This window comes from Larus michahellis, chromosome 9, assembly GCF_964199755.1.
Source record: "Larus michahellis chromosome 9, bLarMic1.1, whole genome shotgun sequence".
Taxonomy (NCBI): domain Eukaryota; kingdom Metazoa; phylum Chordata; class Aves; order Charadriiformes; family Laridae; genus Larus; species Larus michahellis.
The window spans coordinates 40,899,027-40,924,690 of NC_133904.1; the positions used below are offsets into that span (position 1 = coordinate 40,899,027).

A 25,664-nucleotide genomic window follows, 5' to 3' on the forward strand; every position below is an offset into this window, starting at 1 on the left:
AAATTGCCCCAGCAGCATGAAGGAATTTCCCCCTTCCCCTAGAATTTGGGGCTGGGGCAAGTTTAACTTCCAGGGTAAGGGATGAGCCTGGGGGTGCGGCTCCCTCCCTGGCAAGCCCAGCCCTGGCACACAATCTACGCGTCTGCTCAGCTCCTGCATCCCCGCAGCACACCACCTCCTGCGAGGGCAAGGCTAGCCAGGGGTTCTGCAGAAGTGCAGCAATTACCTGTACTTATGTTCTTCTGGCTGGGTTTTAACATGCCCAAGGAGGTAGGTATTTCTAAGCCAGAGTACACGAAGGCTGTCCTCTGGACAGCAGCAAATACCCCTCGGACATTTTCCCAGCCTCCCAGGCATTCAGCGCCATGGGGAAGGCTGTGCTTTGCAGAAGGCTTAGGCACTCGGCACTTTCAAAACCTTTTATCAGCCCCAGGGAGCAGACAGGCCAGAGGCAGGACTGGTGACGCTCAGCCAGCACATCATTTCATGAGATACCACCTGGGAAAGTCCTTCAGAGGTACCAATCTCCATTCCAGCCCACACCTCCACTGGGGAGGAAACACAACACAGCTTCCTCGGCAGCCTGCACCGCATTTATTTGCCAGAAATTACAGGTAGTTAGCAGGTAACAAGGCGTTTAGGACAGAGATGGTTCATCTGCGTCCTTCTCTACAATCATTGCGCGTACCCCCCACCCCCCTCACACTGCAGTGAGAACAAACATGAGACGGGGAAAGTTGGTTTTAGATTTTTATTTCTTCATACTCTTTAAGCAGAAGTGACTGAAATAGAAACCATGTTTGAGTCCCATCAGGGGGAATGACTTAGTAAAGACAGGGCAGGCAGCTGCCCCTGCCCCATGCCAACCTGTATAAATATCAGCCGTCACTGTTTAGTAACTAGACGGTTTTCATACAAGTCCACAATTACATATTACAACATGCCAGTTCACAACAGGAAATAACTTATGTGTACTTCTTGATTTCGTCATACAGGACTAAGACAAAAGCACCACCCATTCCTCGGAGTACATTCGACCATGCACCTTTGAAAAACGCCTTGGAGCCCTCGTCCCGGGCAATCTTCCGCCAGCAGTCAATAGTGCCGGTGTACATTATGTCAGCTGCAGGAGACAGACATTGTTAGGAATTGGTTGCCCATGACCCCCAACATCCAGATCAGAAATGGTCTAACGTATCTACCAGCTTCATAACCTGAAGTGCATCCCATTTCTTGACTTTCTCCAGTATTAGTGCATCAAAGGACACAACTGCCCAGGAGATAGGCGGCTGCTGCTGCAGCATTACCCCTAGGAGACACTGGAAGGACCGGTTCGAGCAGAAGGCAGTTACTGTTTGCCTTGACACCAACACTTCCAGACTCAAAAGCTACTGCACAGCCAGCCAGGCCATGCCTGCTACCAGGGATGTCTCTTCTTGGCCCAGAGACACTTGTTTGCAACATCCTTGGGCAAGTTCTGCTGTTCCTACCTACTGACAGATATCTGACTTGTGCAAAGCACCTTACAGGGGTGCTGCAGAGACTGACCCATCTGTGCCCCCTGCCTGACATGTGCTTCTGCGGCTCTGTTTACAAGAGCAGAAGAGAGGATACCTACATGGCTTGGTGAATGCCAAGGCACTCTGCCTTCACCTCAGCTCCACCACCAACTGTTGATTCAGGGATGCCCGACACTTCCTACCCGAGGAGGTAGAAACTTACTTCCTTTACGGCCGGACTGCATCATCATGCGACGGCGAACTGTATCAAAAGGGTAGGAGGTCAAACCGGCAACAGCAGTAACGGTCTGAGCGATCATCCAGCTAACGACGATGTGGGTGTTCTTTGGGTCCGGAAGCATTCCTGTGGGGGAGAGGTTTTGATGAGCCACCACCATCTGCCGAAGGGCACTTACAGGCCTGCTGCATCCCAGCATCTCCCTTTAAGTGCCATTTTGGTCAACCTACCCTTTGCGGTGTCATAGATGCCGAAATAGGCAGCTCTGTAGATGATGATGCCCTGGACAGAGACGTTGAAGCCCTGGTACAGGCCCCTGAGGCCATCCGACCGGAAGATTTTGACCAGGCAGTCACCGAGCCCACTGAACTCCCGGTCGGCCCCGGCTTTACCCACGTCTGCTGCCAGGCGGGTTCGGGCAAAGTCAAGGGGGTAGACGAAGCACAGGGAGGTAGCGCCGGCGGCACCCCCGGACGCCAGGTTACCGGCGAAGTACCGCCAGAACTGGGTTCGCTTGTCCACGCCGCCCAGGAAGATCTGCTTGTACTTATCCTTGAAGGCGAAGTTGAGGGCCTGGGTGGGGAAGTACCGGATCACGTTGGCCAGGTTGCCGCGCCAGAAGGAGAGGACACCCTGCTCCCGGGGGATGCGCACCACGCAGTCGATGATGCCCTTGTACTGCTTGTCGGCGGCGATCTGCTTGCTGGCGTGCTGCACCTGCGGGGGGCCGAGACGCCGCCATCAGCACCGTTCCCCCCGCGCCCACCGCCGGCCCCACCCCCTCGTTCCCTCCTTGCGGCGACCTTGGGGCGGCCCCGGCGCTCACCTGCAGCAGCAGCTTCACCCTCTCGATGGGGGCGACGGCGGTCTTGGAGATGGCGGCCGCCACCCCGCCGGCGAGGAAATCCTTGGCGAAAGACACGGCCGCATCGGTCATGGCGGGAGTAGCGTAGCGAAGCGAGGCGAGGCGAGGCGAGGCGAGGCCGGGCCAAGCGAGGCGGGAGGCGGCGCTGCGGGCGGCTGAAATGGCCGCCTTATATAGGGGCGGTGGCGGGCACGTGGGCGGGGGCCCGCCGCGCCGCCGCGTCCTGCTCGCCCATTGGCTGAGGGAGGGAAAGGGGGCGTGGCCTCCGGCGGGGGACGGGGCCGCCGCGGCAGGCGGCGGGGGGCACATGGGGGGGGACGCCGGCCTCCCCGCTGGGGGGACGCGCGGCCGGGACCCGCGGGAGCACACGCAGGCAAGCACCCCCCCTGGGGCACACCCCGCCGCGTCCCCGGCGTGGGGGGCACCCCCTCAAGCCCCCTGCCGGGACCACGCCGGCCGCCCCGTCCCCCTCCCCGGGCAGCCCCCGTGGCGGGGAGCGGGCCTTCCAAAAACGTCACCCAACAGCTGTCCCTGCGATGGTTCACCACGGTCATACACCATTTCACGTGTCAGGGACCCACTGCTGATCCACTCCCGTTTCAGTGCGGTTTTATGTATTTTAGCGTTCCCTTTTGGGGGATTTCTGAGGCACAGGTGTGATTACGCAAAGGAGAGGCTTGGATGATAAAAGGTTAATAAGTGATTTATAGGTCGTGGGCGTACATTACAATACAAAGGTGTTATTAGCATATCAGAAACAAGTGAGAGGTAAGTTTTTGACTCACTCAACTCTTACCCGGTTTGAAGAGCTGATCAGACATGCGTATGCACCCATCACTCAAAATCTATTTAGAAATAAAACATCAGTAAAAAAGCATACATGGTATGCTTGGACAAGGTAAGGGCAGTCTTTAGAAATCCGTTCCTCCCCAATGCACTCACAAGTCACATCCCCTTATTCTTACACCTCAAACGAGTCTCAGTATTATTACCCGCACCGTGCAGATGGGGAAACTGAGGCACAGAGAAACACGCTCACTAGGCAGGTTGATTAGAGAGCCAAAAGCACTTACAGCCTCAGTGTGATGCACAAACCATCAGATCTGCTGACATCTTAATTTTTGCTATCAATGCTTGCATTTCTTCTCTGAGAAGAAAACCAGTATGAAGCACCACTGCAGCAGAACTGAGCAAATCCATTAAGAGAGATACTGCAAGACCTCAGCTGTAGGGTACATAAATGTTGAGTTCTAGGTGCAAGAAAGGCCTTACAGTTATCCCAAATCTTACTGCAAATCTCTCTGCGTAGTCACAGACCATTCCTGCATCAACCTGCCATTCCCTCATCCCAACCTGACCTGGCCTAACCAAGCAGTTTCTGAGATTTACTTATTTCCACCCAGCAGGGACATAAACAGTACAAAAACATACACAAAAAGCTGTGTAAAACAGGAGACAAACCCTGTGGTGAGCCCGGGCTGCTGCAGCCATTCACACATGGCCACAGCTGATGGGACACGCCGCAGAGGGCAGAGCCCCCTTCCCACGGGGACGCGGGGTTTAACGTTCTCTACCAGAAGGCACTAGGATGGGGCTGTCCCACAGCTGTACTTCTGCAAAGGAACCGGAGCAATACCGCAGGTCCTCAGGTGTAATACCCAGATGATCTTTTCTTGCCCAAAAGCTCCCTGGACTGGTCAGAGGCCCGTCAATTGCATTGGCCACAACCTGGAGGTCCTGCAGAGAGGTTCCTATCTACAGAAACTATCTGTGGCTCCTGAATCATGGCAGTTAAAGTGGAAAAATCACAGGTTGTGTGCACAGTGCTATCCTGCTGGCAAGTTCTGAGCAGCGCAGTGCACAGTAGGCCTGGGTCTGTGCACAGGAACTACAAAGTAGTTTAATATAAAAATAGAGCTTTAACCAGAACAACACAACAAGGTTCGTGGCTCTGAAATATCTATCTAACACATTTAAGAACTGCATTTTTCAGTAAATATTTCAATTAGAGAACTTCAGGAAAACTGTTTTTCAAAGCCTGCAATAATTCACATACATGCAGTAACAACACAGGAGAAAGAGGGGTAAGATTTTCCGGTATGCACCTAAGTTTGCAAGATTGTCTTTCCAGTGTATTACAGTTCATGTTGCACATTACAATTCTCTCTTAGCAAAAGCACAGTTGCAGCAGCGTATTTTCATCTTTATGCCAAAGATTCATACAAAATTATTATTCTCTAGTAAGTCTCAAAAACTGAAGAGTGGATTCTGGAGTGTGACTGAACTAAAACTAATTCTGCATCTGCAGAATGCCATATCCACACAGTATCACTAAAAAAAAAGATATTTCAGTAGAAATTCTTGCATGCTGTATGTATTCTAGTCTGTCTATATCATTTTTGGCTGACTCAGTATCTCAGATTACTTAAAAAAATCCATTTGAATTTTCTTAATATTTTTGGAGACACAATTTATACTCTCCCCTGAGTTCTCTTGCCTTTCTGCAAGTGGTTTTATCTCATAATGGCTATTCAGTATTTAAAAGCACCCAGAAGAATGTAATTTCAAGTTCCAATAGCACAGCATTTTCAAACTAGTTGCATCTCTGCTCTTCAGTATATGCTTGCTATTCATATTGTTTATATCCATTCAGAAAATGAGATACAAGATTTATTCATTCCTGCCACTGGTGTCTCCCAACTACTAAAACCACGCAACCTGCTGAGACGCTGGTACCTGTTAAGTTCAGCATGTTTTTCTTGCGAAGTTCCTTAAGAAAGGTATTGTGTTTATAGACACTGATGTCAGTTTTCAAGAGCCGATTTCCTTGGCTCAAAATTTTCCCTTCGGAGGAGCTTTAATTCTCTCAGTTCTTGTGGCTGTAAACTCTGGTCCACCCCAGGAGTGAGCTTGTAATTTAAAGGAGATTCAATATAACCGTTTCTGTACAGACAGACCCGCTTGCAGAATTCAAAGGTGGTAAACATAACACCAAAGTATGGGACAATCTGATAAAATATAAAAAAAAGCAACATAAGATAAAAAAGCAATATTAGACTCACTAGTAGCATTCTTAGCTTAGATGTTCTTAAAGAGGAAACTTCTAGGGCTTCAAATCTGATCTAGTCTGCTCAATGACCTGTGCTCATTTATATAAAATCAGAGTCTCACCTCCAAACTGGGCTGGCACCTGCAGCATGCTAAAAGCAGGAGTTTATTATTGGTACATAACTAATCATAACAATATTGTGAGGAACAAGGTCTGTGCTAGCCTGTAGATTATGACAACTTGTCAAATACCTAAGCAAATCCTAAATAACCTCATAAAATCCCAGTAGGAAGTGTGGGGTTTATTTTACATACAGCAGAGAGACTGAACAATTTCCTTCTCTTGCCCCATTCGGAATCAGCAGCTGTGGTGCCATGTGGCTTTATACCGGCCAAGGTAGGGCCAGGCACAGGCCAGCCACCGCAATCAATCATGTTGTCGCTCAATTACCACTCATTAGCTGACCTGCAGTACCCCATGTAAGTAATCCTCACTGCAGCAATATAAAATGTATTTATATAAACTAAATTACCTTCTGTTTAAGCTACCGTGCTTTATTTCGTGCTTACAACTCAGGAAGGGCTGTAGTAACTGATACACATGCACTAACTAGCTGGTCGAAAGTACTACTTTTGATTTCTGGGGAAGTGGCTTCTACAAGTGCAATTTTCTTTACAGCTCAGCACAACCTGCCGAATTACTGGAGCTCAGCTGAGACACAGAACTCGTTTAGCTGTCATCAGTGGATCACTTGCAATCCCCCGGCCGTACCCTGGCTTGTCTGTTAGCAGCACTCCCTGCTCTAAGGACGTTCAAATGAACTTGAAGGTAGTGACATCCAGAAGCCAAGCTTGCATTTGGGGAAATACGACCAAACCGAGTTCCAAAAGCTGGTTTAAAACCTGCCTGAGGTTATATCTGTTCTGTCACGGACTCTCTCATCTATAATCTGCTAATAAGTTTGGAGGCACGTCATAAGCTTTATAACCCCAACTGTCCAAAAGCGTGTGTTGATTGCTTCAGGATAGTCTATGATCGGGATGAAAGCAAAACCTCACCTTGAGCAGGCTGGGTGTGAGTCCACTCCAGAGTCCCAGCACACCTTTGTTCTTCACTGTTTGCCGGAAACAGTCAGCCATGCCAGTAAAATGGACATCCACTGCTCCGTAGTGGGGAAGCCAGGGACTCTGGGCCTGTTTGAGAGAGAGCCAGCGGGATTTAGAACACGCAAATGAAAACCAAAGTAATTAAAGATAATTATTTTCTCCATTCTGGTACATAAGGAACACTTAATGCCAGGTTTCAACAGACCGATCCATATTCTTACATCAACCCAAAAGAATCAGCTATTTTGCCTTGAAATACAAACTAAAAAGGGAGGGAATTTGCTCTGATAGGTACGAAAGAGAGCAGTAATTTCACACAGCACTTCCTATGGTGCCATGCCACTACTAGAAACAAATCCCACCCTTGTGAAGAGAAACCATCCGAACCAGAGCCACATAATTCATCAGCCCCCCATCTGCCGGCTGCTGGGATCTGGGGATAGGTGCTTCACACCGCCGGCAGCACAGTACCTATCAGAAGGGTGCTTGGGGCTGTCCCCAGATGCCACACTGCCACCCTGTAATCCTGAGCAAAACCAAGAACGTGCTGACTTGACTCTGGCTGCTGAGGCTGTGTCCACCCCACAGTGAGAAGGGCAAAATGTACCACGGTTTGAGAACCAACAGCACAGCAGAAAGGGAGGAACACAGATTTCAGCCCAGGCTGTACAAGCCCACCATGGTCAGTTGACCCGGGCTGATTAAAGTTAGCTCAGGAGCATCCTGCCGGACTGCATCTACATTTCCAGCTGCAGTGTAGACGGCGTCTGTTCACATGGAAGAAGTGTAGTGGGTCATTTTTAACAGCAAAATCCTTCCTTCATTAATCTCCTACTGCGTTAGCACAGACAGGATAACCCGACCTTCAATAATCCCATCCTCATCCATCTGTGCACATGCAGCCATGGGTTTATTTTGCATCAGCAAATAGAGGTTTCACTCAAACACCTGGCAAGTGACTCTTTTCAGTTGGGAGTGTGTGGGGACTCCAGGACACGAGCTGATGACAAGCTGAACACCACAGGACAGAAGTCTGATAAAAATGGGACTTGTACAGTTAATTGATTGGTGAATATGGATATCATTATCCCCTCATTGATCTGAAACACCATGTGGTGTAGAGCTGCTAAGCCTGTGACAAGCCTCTCACAAACCGACAAGTGGTGATGACATTTTCTAGATGCCTCAGCTATAGCATTTCAAATACTTGGCAACTTAGATGCTGGAAATGGAAACAGACCAAAACTCACGCTCCAGGTATGTAAGAGAAGTTGCTAGTCAAATAGTTTTAATGCTGTTGCATCCCCTTGCATTACTGGCAAGCCTACTGATGAAATTTAGAAGCTAAGAAAAAAACCCTAATCACTCCCCACGCTTTCTACATAGTCTTCTTTATCTACAAAAAATTATATATAATGATTTTTTTCTCACTTTTTTTGTGCATGATTGAAAAGCATGTGAAATACTTCTAATGGTAGGTAGTCGGTAAAACCATAGAGTTTCCTTTTGACAGGGCTTTGGGAGGCGATTTTGGGAAAACAGCGGTCTGCACTGAGAAAGAAGGCAATAGGCTTCCATCACATCCTGATTTGTTATCTTCCGGATCCCCTTTACCATGTCCTGGCTCTTTTACGCCAGACAAGAATGGGGCTGAGTATTTATTCCATGGTCTTTCACGCGTTAAGGAGGAGACAACAGAAGCATTTGCTTCTCTCTGAACTTTCTCAACAGTATACCTGATTTGTAAGAGAGGGATCACATTTTGGGGGGGGGGGGGAAGAGAGAGGGATCACATTTTGGGGGGTGGGGGAAGAAAGTATTTCAACTGTTCTAATTGCTGTCCTCTTTATGTCTACAATGGCCTCGCTAATTTCATGGGGCTGCAGCTGTTTCCGTAATTCCTAACTCTGGTGCAAGCTCCCACAGCTTCCTGTTTCAGGACTCAGAGAGGCAGGCATTGTGGGATTTTACCGCTGTGATTTTACAGTATTACCAGCCCTGTCTTTGCAAGTAGTTCAAGGTAGTGGAGCTAGTCTGGTAGCCAAGAGTCCCTTATCCTCATGGGTCGTGCACATGTTCCCTTCTGCTCATATGCTACAAGGAAGCTCAGCTGCCTGCTTGGCTCTGTTACTTTCAAGCCTTAATGTACAGTAGTTGAGAAACTCCTGCACAAAGACTCCCAAGGCTGTACTGTAGAAGATGCCGAGTGCTGCAACTGAGACTTCAGGGACCACTAGGAATGGTGATAGTAGCACCAGGGATGCTTAGAAGAGCACCCAATGATGTAAGTATCCTCAAAAATGCACCAGCGGTCATAGGAGACATTCAAAACCCCGTTCTGCTTTCTGGACTGTCAGCCAGTTTCCACGAGTTTTTTTTTATTAAAGGAAGTTACAGGCAGCCAAGCAGTGAGGAGGGACAGGTTTCTAAAAGGCTTCAGGAAAGCAGGAATGCTGTTAACATGCGATTCCCTTCCTTTTTAAGTGACCTCCCAGAATTAACCACGAGTTTGACTTTAATCCACTTCGTTACTGCATACATTGCAAAGGTACATATTGACAGGTTTTGATTACGGTACTGCCTACAACACCCAGACAGGCGACAAGCACGCTGCAGGTTTCAGTAGGATTCTGCATGCAGTAAACACATCCAGAAGACAGTTAAAAAGGAACAGGTAAGTCAAACCCCCAGATTTCTAATTTGCCCACAGACATAGACCTCTTAAGAGACTTACTGAAAGATTACTTATAGTAACATTCACCATGGTTACAGCCATTTTCAAGATTTCAGTCTATGGGGTGAAGTACGCTTTGCCAGTCTTTCTGGACAGGAACAGTATGCTCCTAGGACCCTAGACACAGTATTTAAATAAGAATTGTCCCCAGAATCTCAGAATCACCGACTGCAAAAGGAAGACTAAAAACTGTATCAGTGCGTAGTTAAAACGTCAGTATTTTGGAACACAGCTAAACAAAGTTAATATGTATTAATAAAAGAAAAGAATTAGGAAGGCATTTCGTTTGGCACTGCTTTTAATGAAAAAAACAGCTGTGGGTTTTGGGTGGTTCTGCATCATCGAAGTATGTTTACAGCACCGCAATCCTTGCAACCGCCCTGTGGCACCAGAGCCAGAAAATGGAAGTAACCAAACAGATCAAACTAGTTTCTCTACCTTTTTTGCAGGAACCTACTGTGATATACAAATCAAACAGCTAACCTCATACCCCAAAGATCAGGTTTATGACAGAGGCGTTTCACGCCGTGCACCTCAAAGCAGCTTGAACTCCTTTTCTTTTGACAGCCCTTGACACTATGGGCTGCTGCATGGAAACCTGTTTGTTATGAACATTTTTATAGACTTCCCTCCGCCCCAGTTACGGCGCTCTCATACTGCAGAAGGCTGGAGACACAGTACAGCGCACTGCACTGATAACAGAGTGCCAACTTGTTAGTCATACTAGTAGCAGGGCTAAGTTGCTAATCGTTTTACCTCTGATGGACGATAGGTTCTCTAAATGGTTAAAGCACATCAAATGCAGAATTGGCTCCATCTGCTGTCTCACAAACACAGACTTTTAGTAGCCAGAGGCTACCAAGTCTACTAAGTCACTGTGATACGTCCCCAAAGTTGGCACTCTGTTCTGACAGTCTAAACCCAAGTGAGACATGTACAAAAAAAACCAACAAACCAACGACCTGCACTCACATTTTTTTAGATCAACAAAATATTTAAATAAGGGTGAAGTGTCATGACAAAACTCAAGTTAATTATTAAAGTTAATTGTTACCTGAAGACTCTTCAGACGCCATCTCTCCCACTGTCTGCATCATGAAGTGGCTGCCAGAACAACGTAGTCCCTTTTTTGGGAACTAATCTAACAGACCCTTACAAAGATTTCCACTTCAATGACCTGCCCCAGCCCCTCTCCTCCTCTTCTCAGGATTGAAGGACGGGTGTATTTCACCGCAGGTGCAGTGGGAACTGTGCCCATCAAAAGATCAGTCACTTGAATCTTCCCAAGGCTCACCGTAGCCGCATGGGGACCAAACAGAGACCACTGGATAGGGAATGGCAGACGCGGCAGTCAGGCCACTTGAGCTGATACAAAATTCCCCCTTGCTCGTTAGGACATTTTTGGTTTGCAACTATCTGAATTTACATCTATCGGAGATGACTTGGAAATACCTCCCTCCTCTCAATTCATGTACTTTTTTTCCTCCCTTCCCTGTTCATAAAGTTTGTTGGTACAAAGATTTGCTATTTATTTTTTGAGTACACACTACCATTGGCACAAGATCAACTAAGAGTGAATAGCTGCCACAGGTGGTATGCTACCCTGATGGTAGATATAGTAAGATTGCTCGTTAATTATATATTTTCAATAGATTCAGGTGTCCTACACTTCTGATCAACTTAGAAAAAAAAAAAAAGCACAGCAAGGCACTTCACAACACAGCTCAAGAGTTCACACTCTTAATCTGCAAGCTAAAATAAGAAGTCTACAGTCTGGGTTAAAGAAGGACACATGCAACAGGCAAGCGTAACTGTAGTTCAAAGGAAACCGAAGGACAAAGATTGCAGTTTTCATTCAAGCTAATGCCACTACAGCCAACAGAAATTTCACTCAAGAGAAGGCTGAATGCTTGAAAGAGTATTTCATTCCACCCAAATAAGAAAGAATTAAAATGTACATAAGTATTAATATTGGGGGGGAAAAGCATGCATTCTCTTGGGCTAAACAGTCCTTTCCTAGAGGACAGCTGTCATTGTCTTTTCTGTGTCAGTGGTTTGGTAACGCTGACTTACCCCTGGGTGAAGTCCACCAAAGGCATTCAGGCACGCAGGAAGGTACAGGATGACAAGCGACCAGGAGGCAATGGGTTCCAGAGCAGCACGGCCAAGCAGCTGACCTCCAGCCTCCTGCACTCTAGGAACACGTCGTTCTCTCCTCTGTAACCTGAACTGGGGCCAAACCATCTCGCCTTTCTGAGACCAATAACACCGAGTGAGCAAAACAGTTCACCGCTTGCTCAGAAGTTTGACTGTTAGCTTTAAATACATTATTGCCAGTCTCGAGGCTTCAAGGTTTGTTGCAGGATCTCTCCTTTGCTACTGAACCTAAGCTTTCCCTGCTTTTAATGCCTGTGGGATGAAGAAATCTTTGATATGGAATGTAGAGGTCTCTCTCCTCAAGGCAGTGCAAACCTCTTGCATGGGCACCTCTGGGTGGTTCATGAATGCCTCCTGATGGTTCAGCTCAATCCTCACAAAGGGGTTCACCATTTTCATGCACATTAGCACTACTTTATTTAATGGTGTGAACCATTAGGCAGACGAGCTTGGTCCCACACTTCACAGAGTGAACAGCAAGTTGGCACATCTCCTGCTGTCTGTGTAGGAACCGAGGGGAAAATTAACATCTTACAGGATTGGGGCTTTACAGAGGACATATTTCCATTGGCCTTATGTGGATGAAGTAAGGAATCACCAAATCAAAATAAATCAGATATAAAAGAAGAGAGTGTCCATAACATGTTTGCTCCTGTTTATGCAGTATTTTGCATAATTAATCACCCTACATGTCACAGGCACGTTATTCTAAGCACAGACACATGAATACAAGGCTCTCCTATGTAACTGATGCAGAAGTACTCGTGATAGCTGTCCTCTGGGGACATTACTGTCTCCCCACTGAAAATTATATCTCTAATAGTTGTGTGGGCACAGCAGCGTACCCTAACCCAGGTCAGGCCCCATCCGCTGGCTGAGCTTACCGAGGTTCAAAAGGTGGCCTAAGTTAACCATCTAATGTGCCCCAAAGCAGATTAAAGAGCTGTGGCTTGTACCACCCTGCTCACAGAGCTGCGGAGGCTGCAAGAGGCCGGCGGCCGTGCTCTGCTGGCACTACCAAATCCAGGGCTGGGAGCGTGGCGGACACCGCAGCGCCTGGGAAAACCATCCGGAGAGACCTGCACTCTGCCCTCCTTCAGGCCTCCTGCATTTCAAATGGGCACACTGCGTTTTCCTGCTTTTCTTCTGCAGGCCACAGTGCTGCAGTGCTAAGCTGCTTCTGTAATCCACCTCAGAGCAAGTATTACATACTTGTCACACCACAGCTCCTTGGATGAATAGCGTTAAAGCCCGCTAGATGTAGTACGAGCTGTCACAAGGCAGACCTGACTGTTAGATCAGCCCAGTCCTGCTTCTGATTCCTGATTTATGATTTTTCCCTCTTATCCAGTTTTTCCACTGTCACTGTTCAGTGTTTCAACTTCACAGGCAGTCAGCTTTCACGATTGTCTCCTGTGGAAGTCTGGGGATCTAAGAGAAATGCTTCTGAGGTTTGTTCAGATGCACAAAAGCTGATCTGGGCTGTTACAGAAGGCAGAGACCATGTTACCCTCAGTAGCTTTTTTCAAGCATTGTCTCAACTGAGTACTTCCCAAAGCAGCAGGGCACTATTCTGCAACAGCCTCAGAGAAAGTGGTATAAAATATCTTTATAGCAACATCAACAAAACAATTAAAAATGCTGGTAGCTCAAAGCATTTAAGACATAGGGAAAGAGAGATGGAAGGAAGGGATTTTACCAAAAGCAGAATCTGATGCCTATTACCTATTTGCTAATAATTAGAGGAGCCAGGTTTGTCCCAAGTTCAAGTACCACCCGGGGCACAGGGTCCTGGCTGATGCCTGAACCCCAGCAGCAAGGAGAAGGGGAGCATGAGATCATAGGGAGAAGTAAGAAAAGTAAGAACTCACACTGCAGCCTGCCCTTCAGGTGAAATATTTTTGGAGTTTCGTCTCTATCTGTGGACTTGTTTTCATAAAATATGAAGGAAGTTAATATCCCCGAAACTTCCACTCCTCTGTCAAGTTTAGTTGGACAGCAGGATCAAAAGTTACTGGGGGCAAGGACAGACAGCTAGCAACCACATAAGCCTTACTTCCACAGGCAATCAGACTAAAAGTAGCAATATTGCTCCTTATTTGCTTACACACTATGGAATTTGCCACTCTGTGTGGTCAAATGGCTCAATCTCTGAACATTTTCAAGGCTCAGGCTCTCATGCCGTTCACTATTAAAGGGTCTCCCTGCACGAAGTCTCAGAGCACATATGCTTTTGAGATGTCGTGAGAACCACATGACCCAAAAAGGATTTCTTATTTTTAAACCGGGTCATGACTCCAATATCTTTCGTATTCCCAGCTGAGAAGAACACAGATCTCACAAACAGCAGGGACACCGCAGCTTGAGAACTTTCAGAGGCTGCCATGCCAGCACCAGCAACCACCTCCAATGACAGAGCGCTCTTCACAAGTTACGCATGTTTAAGCAACGCAGGCGCACTGTGTCTCCTCATTTCAGCAGGGAGAAGGTGCTTTTCTAATGAACACTTATCATTTTCTTTTCCAAAGCTTTGTTTATATCTCAGACACTGAGTTCTTGCTAGACTGACTTTTACCATGCAAGGAACATAGGTAGGGGACTATTTTTAAATAAATACTTATATGAAAAGCACTACTTTTAAAGAGAGACTTCCGTATCTCCTTTAACTGACTTCAGATTACAAATGTGCCAACAGGGCACAAGATTGCATTTACATTAAACAGGCTACCTCACAAAGGGAATGACTGCTTAGTTTTCTCCAGGTTACTAGGAACTCATAGCATTTACATAATTTACAACAGCTTTCGCACTTGCAGAGCATCTTGTATTCCAAAGAATAAAAATACCCAACAAAAAGCCTCAAAACACACTGCAGGTTTATAGGCAGCTGAGGCCTAACCGATTCGCTTTTGTCACTGAAAAGAGGCCACTGCTTGGGAGACGCGTGGCAACAGCCTACACCAACCAAGAACGGCAAGCCTGTTTGTTTACGCCAGTGAAGGGAATTCAAAGCCTGGATTTTAGAACAGAAAGATCACTACTGAACAATGCTTTCCCCGGAGAGATGTCCTCACAACTTGTGGATGCTGTGCAGTCAACACCAAAAGTGTGCTGAATCCTGCAGTACGCGAAAAGCATGCTTATTCTATATTACAGGGGTTTGATGGTAAATCTATCCCTGAGTAGCATTTACTGGTGAAGGAGAGCTTTAGACAAATTTCAGCCACAGAAATTAAAACAAATTATACCAGAAAAATATGGGGACAGGACTGAGCTTCTGCAAACTATGCAAAGTTTGTCCGTGGAAGCAGGTGAGGAGAAACTGTGCAGTCGATGGAGTATCGGTGCAACTTCAGGGTCATCTTTGTGCGTTTTGCCCAACAAAACTACTGAAGTCCCAGGTGCGTTGGGAAGGAAGGCTGAGGAGCACCAGCCAGGGGTACCTGAGCCTGCCTCTGAGGGTCATGTGCACAGAGGGAAGTGCCAAATTTGGGTGTTGGGTTTGCACTGACCATTTACGTGCTTGCAGATTTTCAGTTCTATGCACAGCCTGGGATTGGTGTCATTCTAATAATAATCTTCTGTACAACATACAGCAGGTCTAAATTCATCTTCCCTTACTGAAATGCCAGAGCTCAGTCCAATATGCACTTATGAAGGTCATCACAAGCAAAAGGATGATGTGGGGAAGTGGAAACAAACGTATAACCAGTGCTTCCCTTAGACATAGACTCATTCATAGGCAGGTATTTCCCTACTTAAGGCAAAAAAAATAGAAAAAGAAAAAAAAAGTGTTCTCGTATGCAAGTCTGCAAGGTAAAAGTGCAGTACTTGAATATTGCTTAAATACTGCATTTAACAAAGAACAAGGTAATATGAGATAAGGAAGGAAAGCCAAAAATAACAGTCAGAAGGATATAAAGATCAGTAAGTTTTTGTTCAGAAACTGATATAGCATAAAAGTGAGTCAGGAAAGCATTTGATACAGAACACCCCTTTGAACAACCCTCTCCTTCGCTAATCTCCTACAGACGCACAACAAAAGCCATATTTCCATGCCAAAACATGCATACAGTACCTCTTAATTCTCTAACATGCCAATCAGGAGCAAAGTGAAAAAGGGAAGACAAAGGAATAAAATTAGGATAAGCACAACATAGAGGACTCACATATTCAATAAGACTCACTCATATTAATTAACATTTCTTTTAAGAAAAACATTCAAGTATATTTAGCAAACACAGCATCTTTGTAAAAAAAAAAAAGTGAACATGACAAAGATAACTCTTAATAGCAGAGGGGGAAGAAGCCATGGTTACCGAGCAAATCTGACATCATAAATCATCACCAAAACACAGAGGAAGAATTGTGCACTGACAGTCAGCTCCTACTCCCACAGATGTCAGTGACGGAAGGTGCTGACGTCAGAAGTGTAGGATTCAGATATGTAAAATGAGAAAGGATGAAACAAAATTATTACCACCGAGATTAAAAATAACACCTTATTCTTCCTTCCATAGCAGAATTCATTTCCTAGTCTGTGCAAACAATTCAAGTGCTGTCTAGATGAGGAGATGAATGGAGCTAACTCTTCCCAGACCGCCTAGTGTGTCAGGTAAAGATCTGAACTGGATGTTCTGGTATCAGGCTGTACTCCATCCCAGAATCAGAGGAGACAGCCTCGTGTTCTAGTTTCTCAGTTTTTGAAGCTCCTGAGACTGTCTTACAACTCCCTCATTCCTCATCAACAACAGGTGGAAAAGTCTCCATCTATTCCTCCATCTGCCAGATCAGTGGGACAGAAGGGAAGGGAAAGAAGAGGATTTGATACTGACCTCTGCAATGTGCTGGGCTCCTCTTTATACACAACACCAGTGTTTGTAGCTTCAAAACAAAGCCACCATTTGCCTACGTGCATTGCACAGCACTCACACCAGGCCTGGGGTAGGTGAAGGCTTTGGTACACCCCTCTTTTTTCTTTTTATCAGCTAGAAAGGTGAATCACTGAATGGAAGCTGATCCGAATATGATGTCTGAGAAAAACTGTGATCAAGTATCTGCTCCCTTGTTTTCTACAGAACCCTGAAATGTCCTGAAGCTCTGTTTTCCCCTTCTTTATTCTCCCCCTTTCTAGGTCCCTTTGCACAATACCTTTCCTGGTGCTGTCCTAGACATTTCTCTCTTCGGATCACCACCCTGCAAACTGAACAGGCCAGCAAGCAAGCACAAAGCAGACCTGGTTCCTCCAAGGCTGGGCCATACGCTGGTGCTAACTGTGCACAACAAACTTCTTGGATGACCTTACATGAGTTCCAGTGAGCTCTTAGTATCACCTTGGGTGTGATTTCCAACAGATCTCTTTTACGGACAAGCCTCTGTGACTGACACCATTTCCAGTACCAAACAAATAAATTATAGGCCTTCACACCGAGGCAGCTACTTCTTCTGAAACACCTTTGCCTTATCCCATGCATTCAGAATAAATCACTGAAGAGGAGGTGTCTCTCTAAGCATGGGAAGTCACTATTCAGTTGTTGCAATGCATCTATGAGGAAAAAAACCCACCTGTCTGTTGTTGAGCCCTTTTTTCCATCCAAAGTGGTTTTAGCATATCCATTTCCTATATATTTAGGAAAAAAACCCAGTTCCCTTCTTATTCTAGAAGTGACAATCAGATGTTTTAAGCATCCCTTTGGTGAAAGAGTACAGCCTAGTGGCAGGAAAATGAAAGATGGGCCTGTTCCACTGGTCTACGCGCCTGTCAAGACAAAGCTGGACACAGAACTAACATCACCCCAGTTACAACTGAAGGTTACTTCTGAACTGGTTACGAAAACTGAATGTACAAGTAACTGATGTATCGACAGAAAACATGAAAGGAGAAACGGCACAGTAAATGCCTTTTTTTTCTTTATTCTTTAGGGCAAGAGTATTGCTGTGAGCCTAAGGATATAAAGACGACTTGTAAGGAGTAACTGCTTTTCTTAGACCCACTGATACAGCTGGAAAAAACGGTCAAGTTTGCATGCTCAGAATCTCTTTCTCACCTGCGACATTTTATGAGATACCTGATGACAGACCCCAGCTTAAAGCTACATAAAAATCTGGTCTAATAAAAGACATTATTTCTCCTGCTGAGCTCCTCTGTTACAAGATGAAGAGAGAGAGAGCAACAAAGGCTTCTGCGCCACCCGATCTAAGCCCTGTCTGAAAAAGGGAACCTGGGGAGCCAGAGAGGGGAATTCACAGTTTCACTGCCCTTTTCCTAGCTTGTGACTTATGAGCCAGACTATCACCTGGTGAGGGGGACGGGGACCTATATAACGCTGCCACACCAAATGACTACCCATAAACCTGCAGTCCTATGAACTGGGCTGAAAGAACAAACTCATATGCCACAGCCAGAGAGCCACCAGATGATGACAACTATTCACTGTCACTCTACTGATGAAGTTCTAATGAAAAGTCGACATTATCAAATGAGTTGTGTCAGTGAGATGGAAGCTGTGGGGTGGTGGTTGTTTTGGTTTGGTGTTTTGTTTTTTTAAAATCATTATTACTAAACTTTCAGGAGAAAGGATCAGCAAGATAATATAAAATGATATAACAACTTGATATAGTAACTCATGTTGCTGATGCTCCAGGAAAGCAGCAGCACCGGCAACTGGGAAGTTAGATTTAGATTGGATATTAGGAAGAAATTCTTAACTGTAAGGGTGGTGAGGCACTGGAACAGGCTGCCCAGAGAAGCTGTGCGTGCCCCATCCCTGGAAGTGTTCAAGGCCAGGCTGGATGGGGCTTTGAGCAGCCTGGTCTAGTGGAAGGTGTCCCTGCCCATGATCTTTAAGGTCCCTTCCAACCCGAACCATTCTATGATTCTATGATAAGTACGAACAGGGATAGTCCTTGCCCTTCAGACTTAATACCTGCTGTGCCCGTTTCCTGTGGTTGCCAGTACACAGATCAGGCATAAATGGCAGACACACCGGCTCTGAAAATGACACGGATCTCATTCATCCTGCCTACCACCAAGGGGACTGAACGTCTGTATTTGACTGAAAGTTTGCCAACTCTGAACTGTGAGAATTTGTTGGAATTGCTAGGAAAAAGAAAAGAAATGAAGCTAAAGACACAGAGTCTGAGAGTATACACATATCCCATGACAGTACTTGAACCCACCTTAAAAGTGTGACAACACACTTGTAACAGTAACATTCAGACTTGAAAAAAACAACCAAACAAAATAAAAAAACCCAACCCCAAACCAAAAACCAACCAACCTAAAAGCCTCTGTAACTTACTGGTAAGAGAAATAAAGTGGCCCTCATGATCATCTGGCTAGTCTTGTCCCAGGCTCCTGCAACAAGCGCCCATAACAAAGTACTAGTACCACAAATGCTCTATACCTGCATCTTCCTCTTGACAGTTTCAAAGGGGAAAGAAAGCGTCTGTGCCACGCCAGCTGCGACACAGCCGTTTATGAAGTTCTGAAGAGGCGTGAAATGAACTATGGGTTCTCGCCAGATTTTGTCCAGATTGATGTAAACAAAGAACGAGCCTGCAGAAAATGGGACAGCACCTAGAAAGAAAACCGGACAGAAGGTTTGTATCAACACACTGTACACTAAGGAAACAGAGCTACCCATCACATAACCTAGAAAGACGGGATGAGCCGCTGACATTTTACACTTCACATTGCTCAAACCCGATCAATATTTTGAAGAACTTTACTTTTTAGTCACTGGTTTACCACCAAATACCCGTATTGTAGCACCTAGATGTGCTGACAGGGGCATATATTTACATATTAAAATGCACACGTTGCCAGAATTATTAATTGCCTTAGTCTCATGACAGGTCAGCACTTTCTCTGGGTTATCTCTTTGTGACAAGCCCTTTCTTCAGTCCAACCCAACCCCAGCAGTTGTACAGAGCTGCCTCCTCAGCCAAGCTGATGAGGGATACTTCCGTTCTCTGTTGCTCGTTTAATGCTCTCATCAATTTTATAGCGGGATTATATATTATTATTATGCATTTTTTATAATGTTATATTGTGAAAGAGTGGACTGAAAGTGAAATGGCGTTTTTAAAAGCTATAGAAAGTAAATAAATAATGAAAAAGTCATTTCACGTAAAGAGAGACTATCACTAATCTTCACTTTTCACATCAGTTATACATTACTGCTCATACTGTTTTCACTGAACAGCTAGGGAAACACGCTCACATCTAGATAGGAATTAGGAACACTGTGTGTGTATATATATATATATTTTTTTAAGAGTTAAATGGTGGAAATCTTGCATCCAAGCACAACTAGATCATCTCTAAAAGAAAGAAAAGAGTACTTTGTTGAACACTTAACCGTACATAAAATGCTACGCACTTGATCATAATTTGAAGCAATAAAGCTGCAGCAAAGATAATCAGTATTGTCATGCCTTGTAAATCTACAAACCTTCTACAGAACAACATTACTATTTGCTTTTGAAATCAAGTGAGCAAACAAACACACTACATAGCTGCAATAAACAATGTGCAATGAGGTGATTTTCCCCATTATTATTTTACCTAATATAGCTGGTGAAACGCCACGGTAGAGTGCAAAGAATCCTTCTTGATGATAAATTTTGTAAAAAGCATGAAGAATTCCCTCGTAAGATGGTTCCAGTCGGTTCTGCACAATGAGCCGTGTTTTAATTACATCAGTGGGGTAAGTCACGATGGTTGCAACCATGCCAGCCAGACTTCCTGCCATGATGGCTCTCCAGTGGGAAATATGACCCAACTCATCCGTGAAAAGTATAACAAGTCTAGAGTAAACACATAGAAGAGGAACTATTAATGACAGAACCAACAAAACACACGAAAAATTAAGGCAGGTTATTCTCGATGTAATTGTTCTTCTGCCCACAAGCCCCTTCAGCAGCAGGAGCTGAAACTTTAACATGTATTTCATCCAAGACCTGACCATATATAACACCATACAAGCATCAGAACCTCTGTGAAACAGAACACATGAACTGGCAAACATGAGCAGACTCCAAAAAACATGCCTAAGAGCCTAAAGAGATTTTGGGAAAATCCACGCTGCACAGAAGTGCAGAAATGCAAAAGTTATAGTTAACAATTAAGTCAGGGACTGGAATATATAACTCCGCAAGTGCAATCTGCTTTGATTTTAGTGTTACTGAGCTAAAATACTTCCAGTACCCGAAAGAGCTTTTTGAGAGGCAGCTTGCATAGCTCTACCCACACTACAGTTCCCAGCACGAGTTGTGGTACTGTGATGGAGGTCCAGAGCATCAATTCAACAATGAAAAAATCTTCAAAGACATGCAGACTAATTGTTCAAACGTTTTACTTACTTGCTTTGCAAGAGACTTTAAAAGTAATTTTTGACCACCAAATCCTCACTTACATTTCTACCAACAGGATGAAAATTGCCATGACTTAAAACATGTCGGCAAGAAATTCTCTGACCATCAGTCATCAGTTAGAGACATTGGTTCAACCCCCCCTAGTCAAAGTTATCGTGTAAGAAGAAATACATAGATAACGTCATCACAGGCTTTCTGAGAACAATTCAGCCTTCCTCTGTTGCTTATCTTGGGACAGAAAGGTCCACAGAGATACTTCTCTTGAGAAGACTTATGTCCAGGCACTATTATGCTCAGGAGGTTAGGTCTAAATTTGAAATTTTGAAATTGAAGCACAGAGTTTTAAAGGCTAACCTACAACTCCTGCATTTGTGATGCACAGAAGGACTTTTCTGTGTATGTGGGGCACTCCTACATCAGGCAGAAGTGTCATGGAGGCAGCAAGCAAAAAGACTTGAGCGGAGAATCTCAGCTGGAGGTAAAGAAACTTATTACTCTATTTTGGAAGCATTAACTAAACTGCCTAAACAGCAGATTTACATTCAAACTACATGGTGTTACCACGTCCAGAACAAAATATTTTGCAAAGATTTACAAGTCACTGCTTGCTCATTTGATGTTTTTTCACAAGTGTGCATTTTCAGCTGCATGGCAGATCCCTGCATCTACTTGTCTCGTGCCCTGGAGAGAGCCCAGTGCAGAAAGACCAGCCAAGCAGAAGCGAAAGGGCATAAACTTATTTTCCTATGCGTCTTGTACAGTCCCTAAAGCAACGCAGCCTGATTTTCCTGTGCGTGCAGAAATGCGTGGGGAGGGTGGCAGGGGTGTCTCCAGGCACTACCCAGATAACATTTAAAACAGCCACGGAAAGACGGCATCTGTGCACTGTGACCGCAGAGGGAGTGCAGAGTCAGTTGAACCCCCCCTTCCCTGGCCAGTGCCCTCCGTGCCGCCCATCCCAGGACTACCGACTGTGCCCAGGTCCCTCTGCAACTGGCATTACTATTTACTTAAGTTACCGGGTCACATTTCTCTCTTTTTGTATTTCTTGCCTTTATATACACCATTCTCTCACTAAAAAAATACATTAAAAAAATACCCAAACAACATACCAAGAAATATGCGTAGGCAGTTCTTATTTAATTTCCTGGTAGCCCACTTCCACACTTATAATTCGAAAGAACACCCTCTGCAAACCAGAGACCAACTACAGCCTTGCAAAGGGAATGCACTGTTTCAAGCTGAACAAACAATGAAGTTATTTTGCTCAAAATCAGCTGGTTTATGCTGGTGCAACACACTGACTCTTCTGGGCGTTTTACATTTAAATCACTGTTTCTACTGTCCTCCTGCCATTATCCCTCCCCCTATTTGGATCCCTGTGTAGAAGGACACAACAAAGCTGCCCAACTCCAGGGTCGCTCCATCCAGGCAGAGCTGGGAGGACGACAACTCTTGGTGGGCCAGATGAATGATAGACCTGGGCCAGCTGTGCAGTGTCAACCCAGGCAAGCGGTGAGTTAGCCAGGTTGGCCAACGTGGCTAGCTTCTCCCCACCCAGCACGGCCCCCACACCGGAATAACCCATGGCTCAGCTGGGCGGACACGTCAAGTGCACACCATGCACACAGCTGACCTGGGAGAGAGAAACCCAACCCTCCCGCTGGCAAAACACCGCTGCCTGCCAAGGGCCGGGCACTCCTGTCAAAGCTGAAGGATACTGGCAGCAAAAGGGAATCCCAGAAAAGAGCCAGCGCAGGTCAGCAGAGCTCCGTGTCAACCCTGCTGCAGTCCTTCCAGCGTCTACCCGAATTTAATGTCTGTGTTACTATCGAAAACAAGACCTTAAAATAAACGATGTCACATGTCGACTTCTATACTGATCTGATTTGCATAACAACTGCTGCATAATAATAGGGTGAAAGATTTTGAATCACGATTTTGTTGTCCTTTTTTTTGATACAGGCAATACAAATACTTGAAAAAACATAAATGAATAAAATAAATTGTGACTGTGACTTCACGTCTAAAGGAATCCGGCTGAGCAGAAGAGATTTAACAGAGTATCAACCCTTCATCGTTTGAAGAACAGCTATGACTTTCTAAGCACTTTCTGGCTTATCACCCGGCCCTGAGAGCTCCTACGCGCCGAATAAACTAAATAAATGAAGTTATGAGCCAGGGCGCCCGCCTCTGGGGAGAGCAGACACGCAACCCGCCAGCCACCCAGCTGAGGCAGAGGCTCTAAGGAGCCCCTTTACCGGACTAAGCCCCCCACGCCGCCCCTCCCCTCCTGCAGTGGACACGGAGGCCGGGGCTGGGGGGGGGAGCGCTGCTCTCCCTCCCCCCGGGGCCCCGTCCCGGCGCCAGCGGCTTACCGGCGGGAGGCGGCGAGCTGCAGGGCGCTGTAAGGGAAGAGTCGGAGGCAGGCGGTGAGGTTGCCCTTCCAGAGGGCCCGCAGGCCCTCGGCGCGGCAGAGGCTCCTCCCGGCGCCGCGCAGCCCCCGCCGGCAGTGCCCGCTGCCCACCTGCGCCAGCACCGTCAGCAGCTCCAGCGGCGCCGTCAGGCTGAGGCTCAGCGCGCCCGCCAGCCCGGCGCAGCCCAGCCGCTGCAGGGCCGTCACCCGACCGTCCCGCCGCCAGGTGGCCATGGCCAGACCGCCGGAGCGGAGCGGAGCGGCGGCACCGCGGGGGCTGGCAGCGGCGGGGCCCGGCCCGGCGGGGCGCGGCCAGTGCGGGGGTGACGCCGCCAGCCTCGGCCGGCAGGGGTCGCTGTGAGGCGGGGCTCCGCCCGCCCCGCCCCGGTCCCGCCCCGGTCCCGCCCCCAAGAAGGACTTGGGGGCGCTGGTGGATGAAAAGCTGGACATGAGCTGGCAATGTGCACCTGCAGCCCAGAAGGCCAACCGTATCCCGGGCATCAAAAGCAGCGTGGCCAGCAGGGCGAGGGAGGGGATTCTGCCCCCCTGCTCCTCTCCGGTGAGACCCCACCTGGAGTACTGCATCCAGCTCCGGAGCCCCCAGTGTAAGAAGGACATGGAGCTGTTGGAGTGGGTCCAGAGGAGGGTGTCGCAGCTGAGTGGAATGCACCTCACTCAAGAGAAGCAGCAGTATGTTTTATTGAGGTAAAATAATAATTTGAGAGAGTTCAATAAATTCAATGAAATTTAACAAAGTTTAACAGTGGTTTACCAGGTTCAATAAGTTTGATGGCAAGGTTCACCTTACTAATTACTGCATGGAAGGAACATACAATGGAAAATTGAGTTAGAATCGAGTTAGAATGATTCACATAGAGACCAGAGATGAAAAAGGTATGGAAGACGCCCCTGTTGAGTCACAAGGTTCAGAGTGGACTCCCTTGCTTTCTAAACTTCTGATGGCCAGGTCCAATCTTAGCCTCTGACTTGGACAACTGTTTATGTCTAATGGAAGAAATTCAAAGAGTGGGGAAGACCCTCATGTTGAGTCACAAGGTTCAGAGTAGACCTCCTTGCCTTCTAAATTCCTTATGGAACCTAGGTGCAGCTAGGTCCAATCTTAGTCTCAGACTGGGACAATAGTTAATGTTTAATGGAATTATCTATACAAAGTTTATAATAATTAATATTGACTAGCTACATGGATTAGTAATGTTTCATTAGTATTAATTCAGCATGCTATCAGACACTTATTGAGGATCTGTCACAAGTAAGGGATCTCTCCGCCTTGGGCAAGGAAGGATCCCTTACTCTCAGGTAAAGGATCTCAAACCTTGAGAGGCATCCCTGCTCAAGGGGAGAGTCACCTGGCACACAGTCCAGCTGCAATTCTGGGAGAGCTCAAATTGGGCTCATCCTGATGGTGATTATATTTATAGAGTGAAGTAGGTGGCTTCCAGTCAGCAGTACAGACAAGATAGAGGTCTTCATTTTGGCTCTGGTATCTTGTTCTGTACTTTGGGTATCTTGCATTTTTGGGCTTCGAAACCACCTTTTGAAATATCTTTCCGAGGGACCTTTACTCCCTTGTACGTGAGCCAGGAGCTCTCCAGCTTGCAGGTTCACCACAGGGCATGTTGCTCCTTAGTCAGCCGGAACCAAAGTACGGCTGGGGTCAAGTGTACCCATCACACTTCACCCTGTGACTACAGTCAACTTACTTCACGTCATAGAGTGGTGGTATGGTCACCTCTTGCCTCTATGCCATAAACATTTGACATAGCATGTTAGCACGCTAGCAGATCCATGGTAAGCAAACAGCTTTTAGCATAAAATATTACATATTATTTTTGTACATTATTGGGTGATTTCACATGATGAACAAGAACTATTTGCTTCATTACATACCAAACTTTTACATATAGAATGATTATAAGAAATAAGCATAATACTGTTAGAGCTAACAAAATTACAACTGGATGAAGCATTAGATTCAAAGTTCCTGTTGCTGTTGATGATTCCTTTTCTGAAACAGCATTAAAAGACATACATCGGGAACTAACTAACTCCCATTATCATACACACAAAGAGGTGAAATATAAGGAAGAGTTTAAGTGCCCATTAACCCCAAAAGGTGGCAGCTTTCATACTGAAGAAGGAGATGTGAGTAACTTCCATGCATCTACTTGCCATATAGTCAGGACAATTTGGAATGATCCCTC

At 46.2% G+C, this 25,664-nt stretch overlaps 2 protein-coding genes across 3 annotated transcripts; both read right to left on the reverse strand.

Moving 5' to 3' along the window:
- Window positions 1-737: 737 nt before the first annotated feature.
- Window positions 738-5,476, reverse strand: SLC25A5 (solute carrier family 25 member 5). Its single transcript, XM_074600623.1, has 6 exons — window positions 5,339-5,476; window positions 3,399-3,447; window positions 2,564-2,757; window positions 1,968-2,454; window positions 1,723-1,863; window positions 738-1,123 (listed from the first exon to the last, which is right to left on the reverse strand). The coding sequence occupies exons 2-6, from the start codon at window positions 3,421-3,423 to the stop codon at window positions 966-968; spliced, it is 1,005 nt and encodes a 334-aa protein (XP_074456724.1). The 5' UTR covers window positions 3,424-3,447; window positions 5,339-5,476; the 3' UTR covers window positions 738-965.
- Window positions 3,290-23,776, reverse strand: SLC25A43 (solute carrier family 25 member 43). 2 transcript variants are annotated; one of them, XR_012589005.1, is made up of 6 exons: window positions 23,405-23,776; window positions 20,218-20,459; window positions 19,055-19,227; window positions 6,710-6,844; window positions 5,339-5,610; window positions 3,290-3,447 (listed from the first exon to the last, which is right to left on the reverse strand). XR_012589005.1 is itself a non-coding variant. In XM_074600622.1 (5 exons), the coding sequence occupies exons 1-5, from the start codon at window positions 23,674-23,676 to the stop codon at window positions 5,407-5,409; spliced, it is 1,026 nt and encodes a 341-aa protein (XP_074456723.1). In that variant the 5' UTR covers window positions 23,677-23,776; the 3' UTR covers window positions 3,290-5,406. The 2 variants fall into 2 exon arrangements, 1 of the variants encoding a protein (XP_074456723.1); XM_074600622.1 differs by having other exon boundaries at window positions 3,290-5,610.
- Between the last annotated feature and the right edge of the window lie 1,888 nt (window positions 23,777-25,664).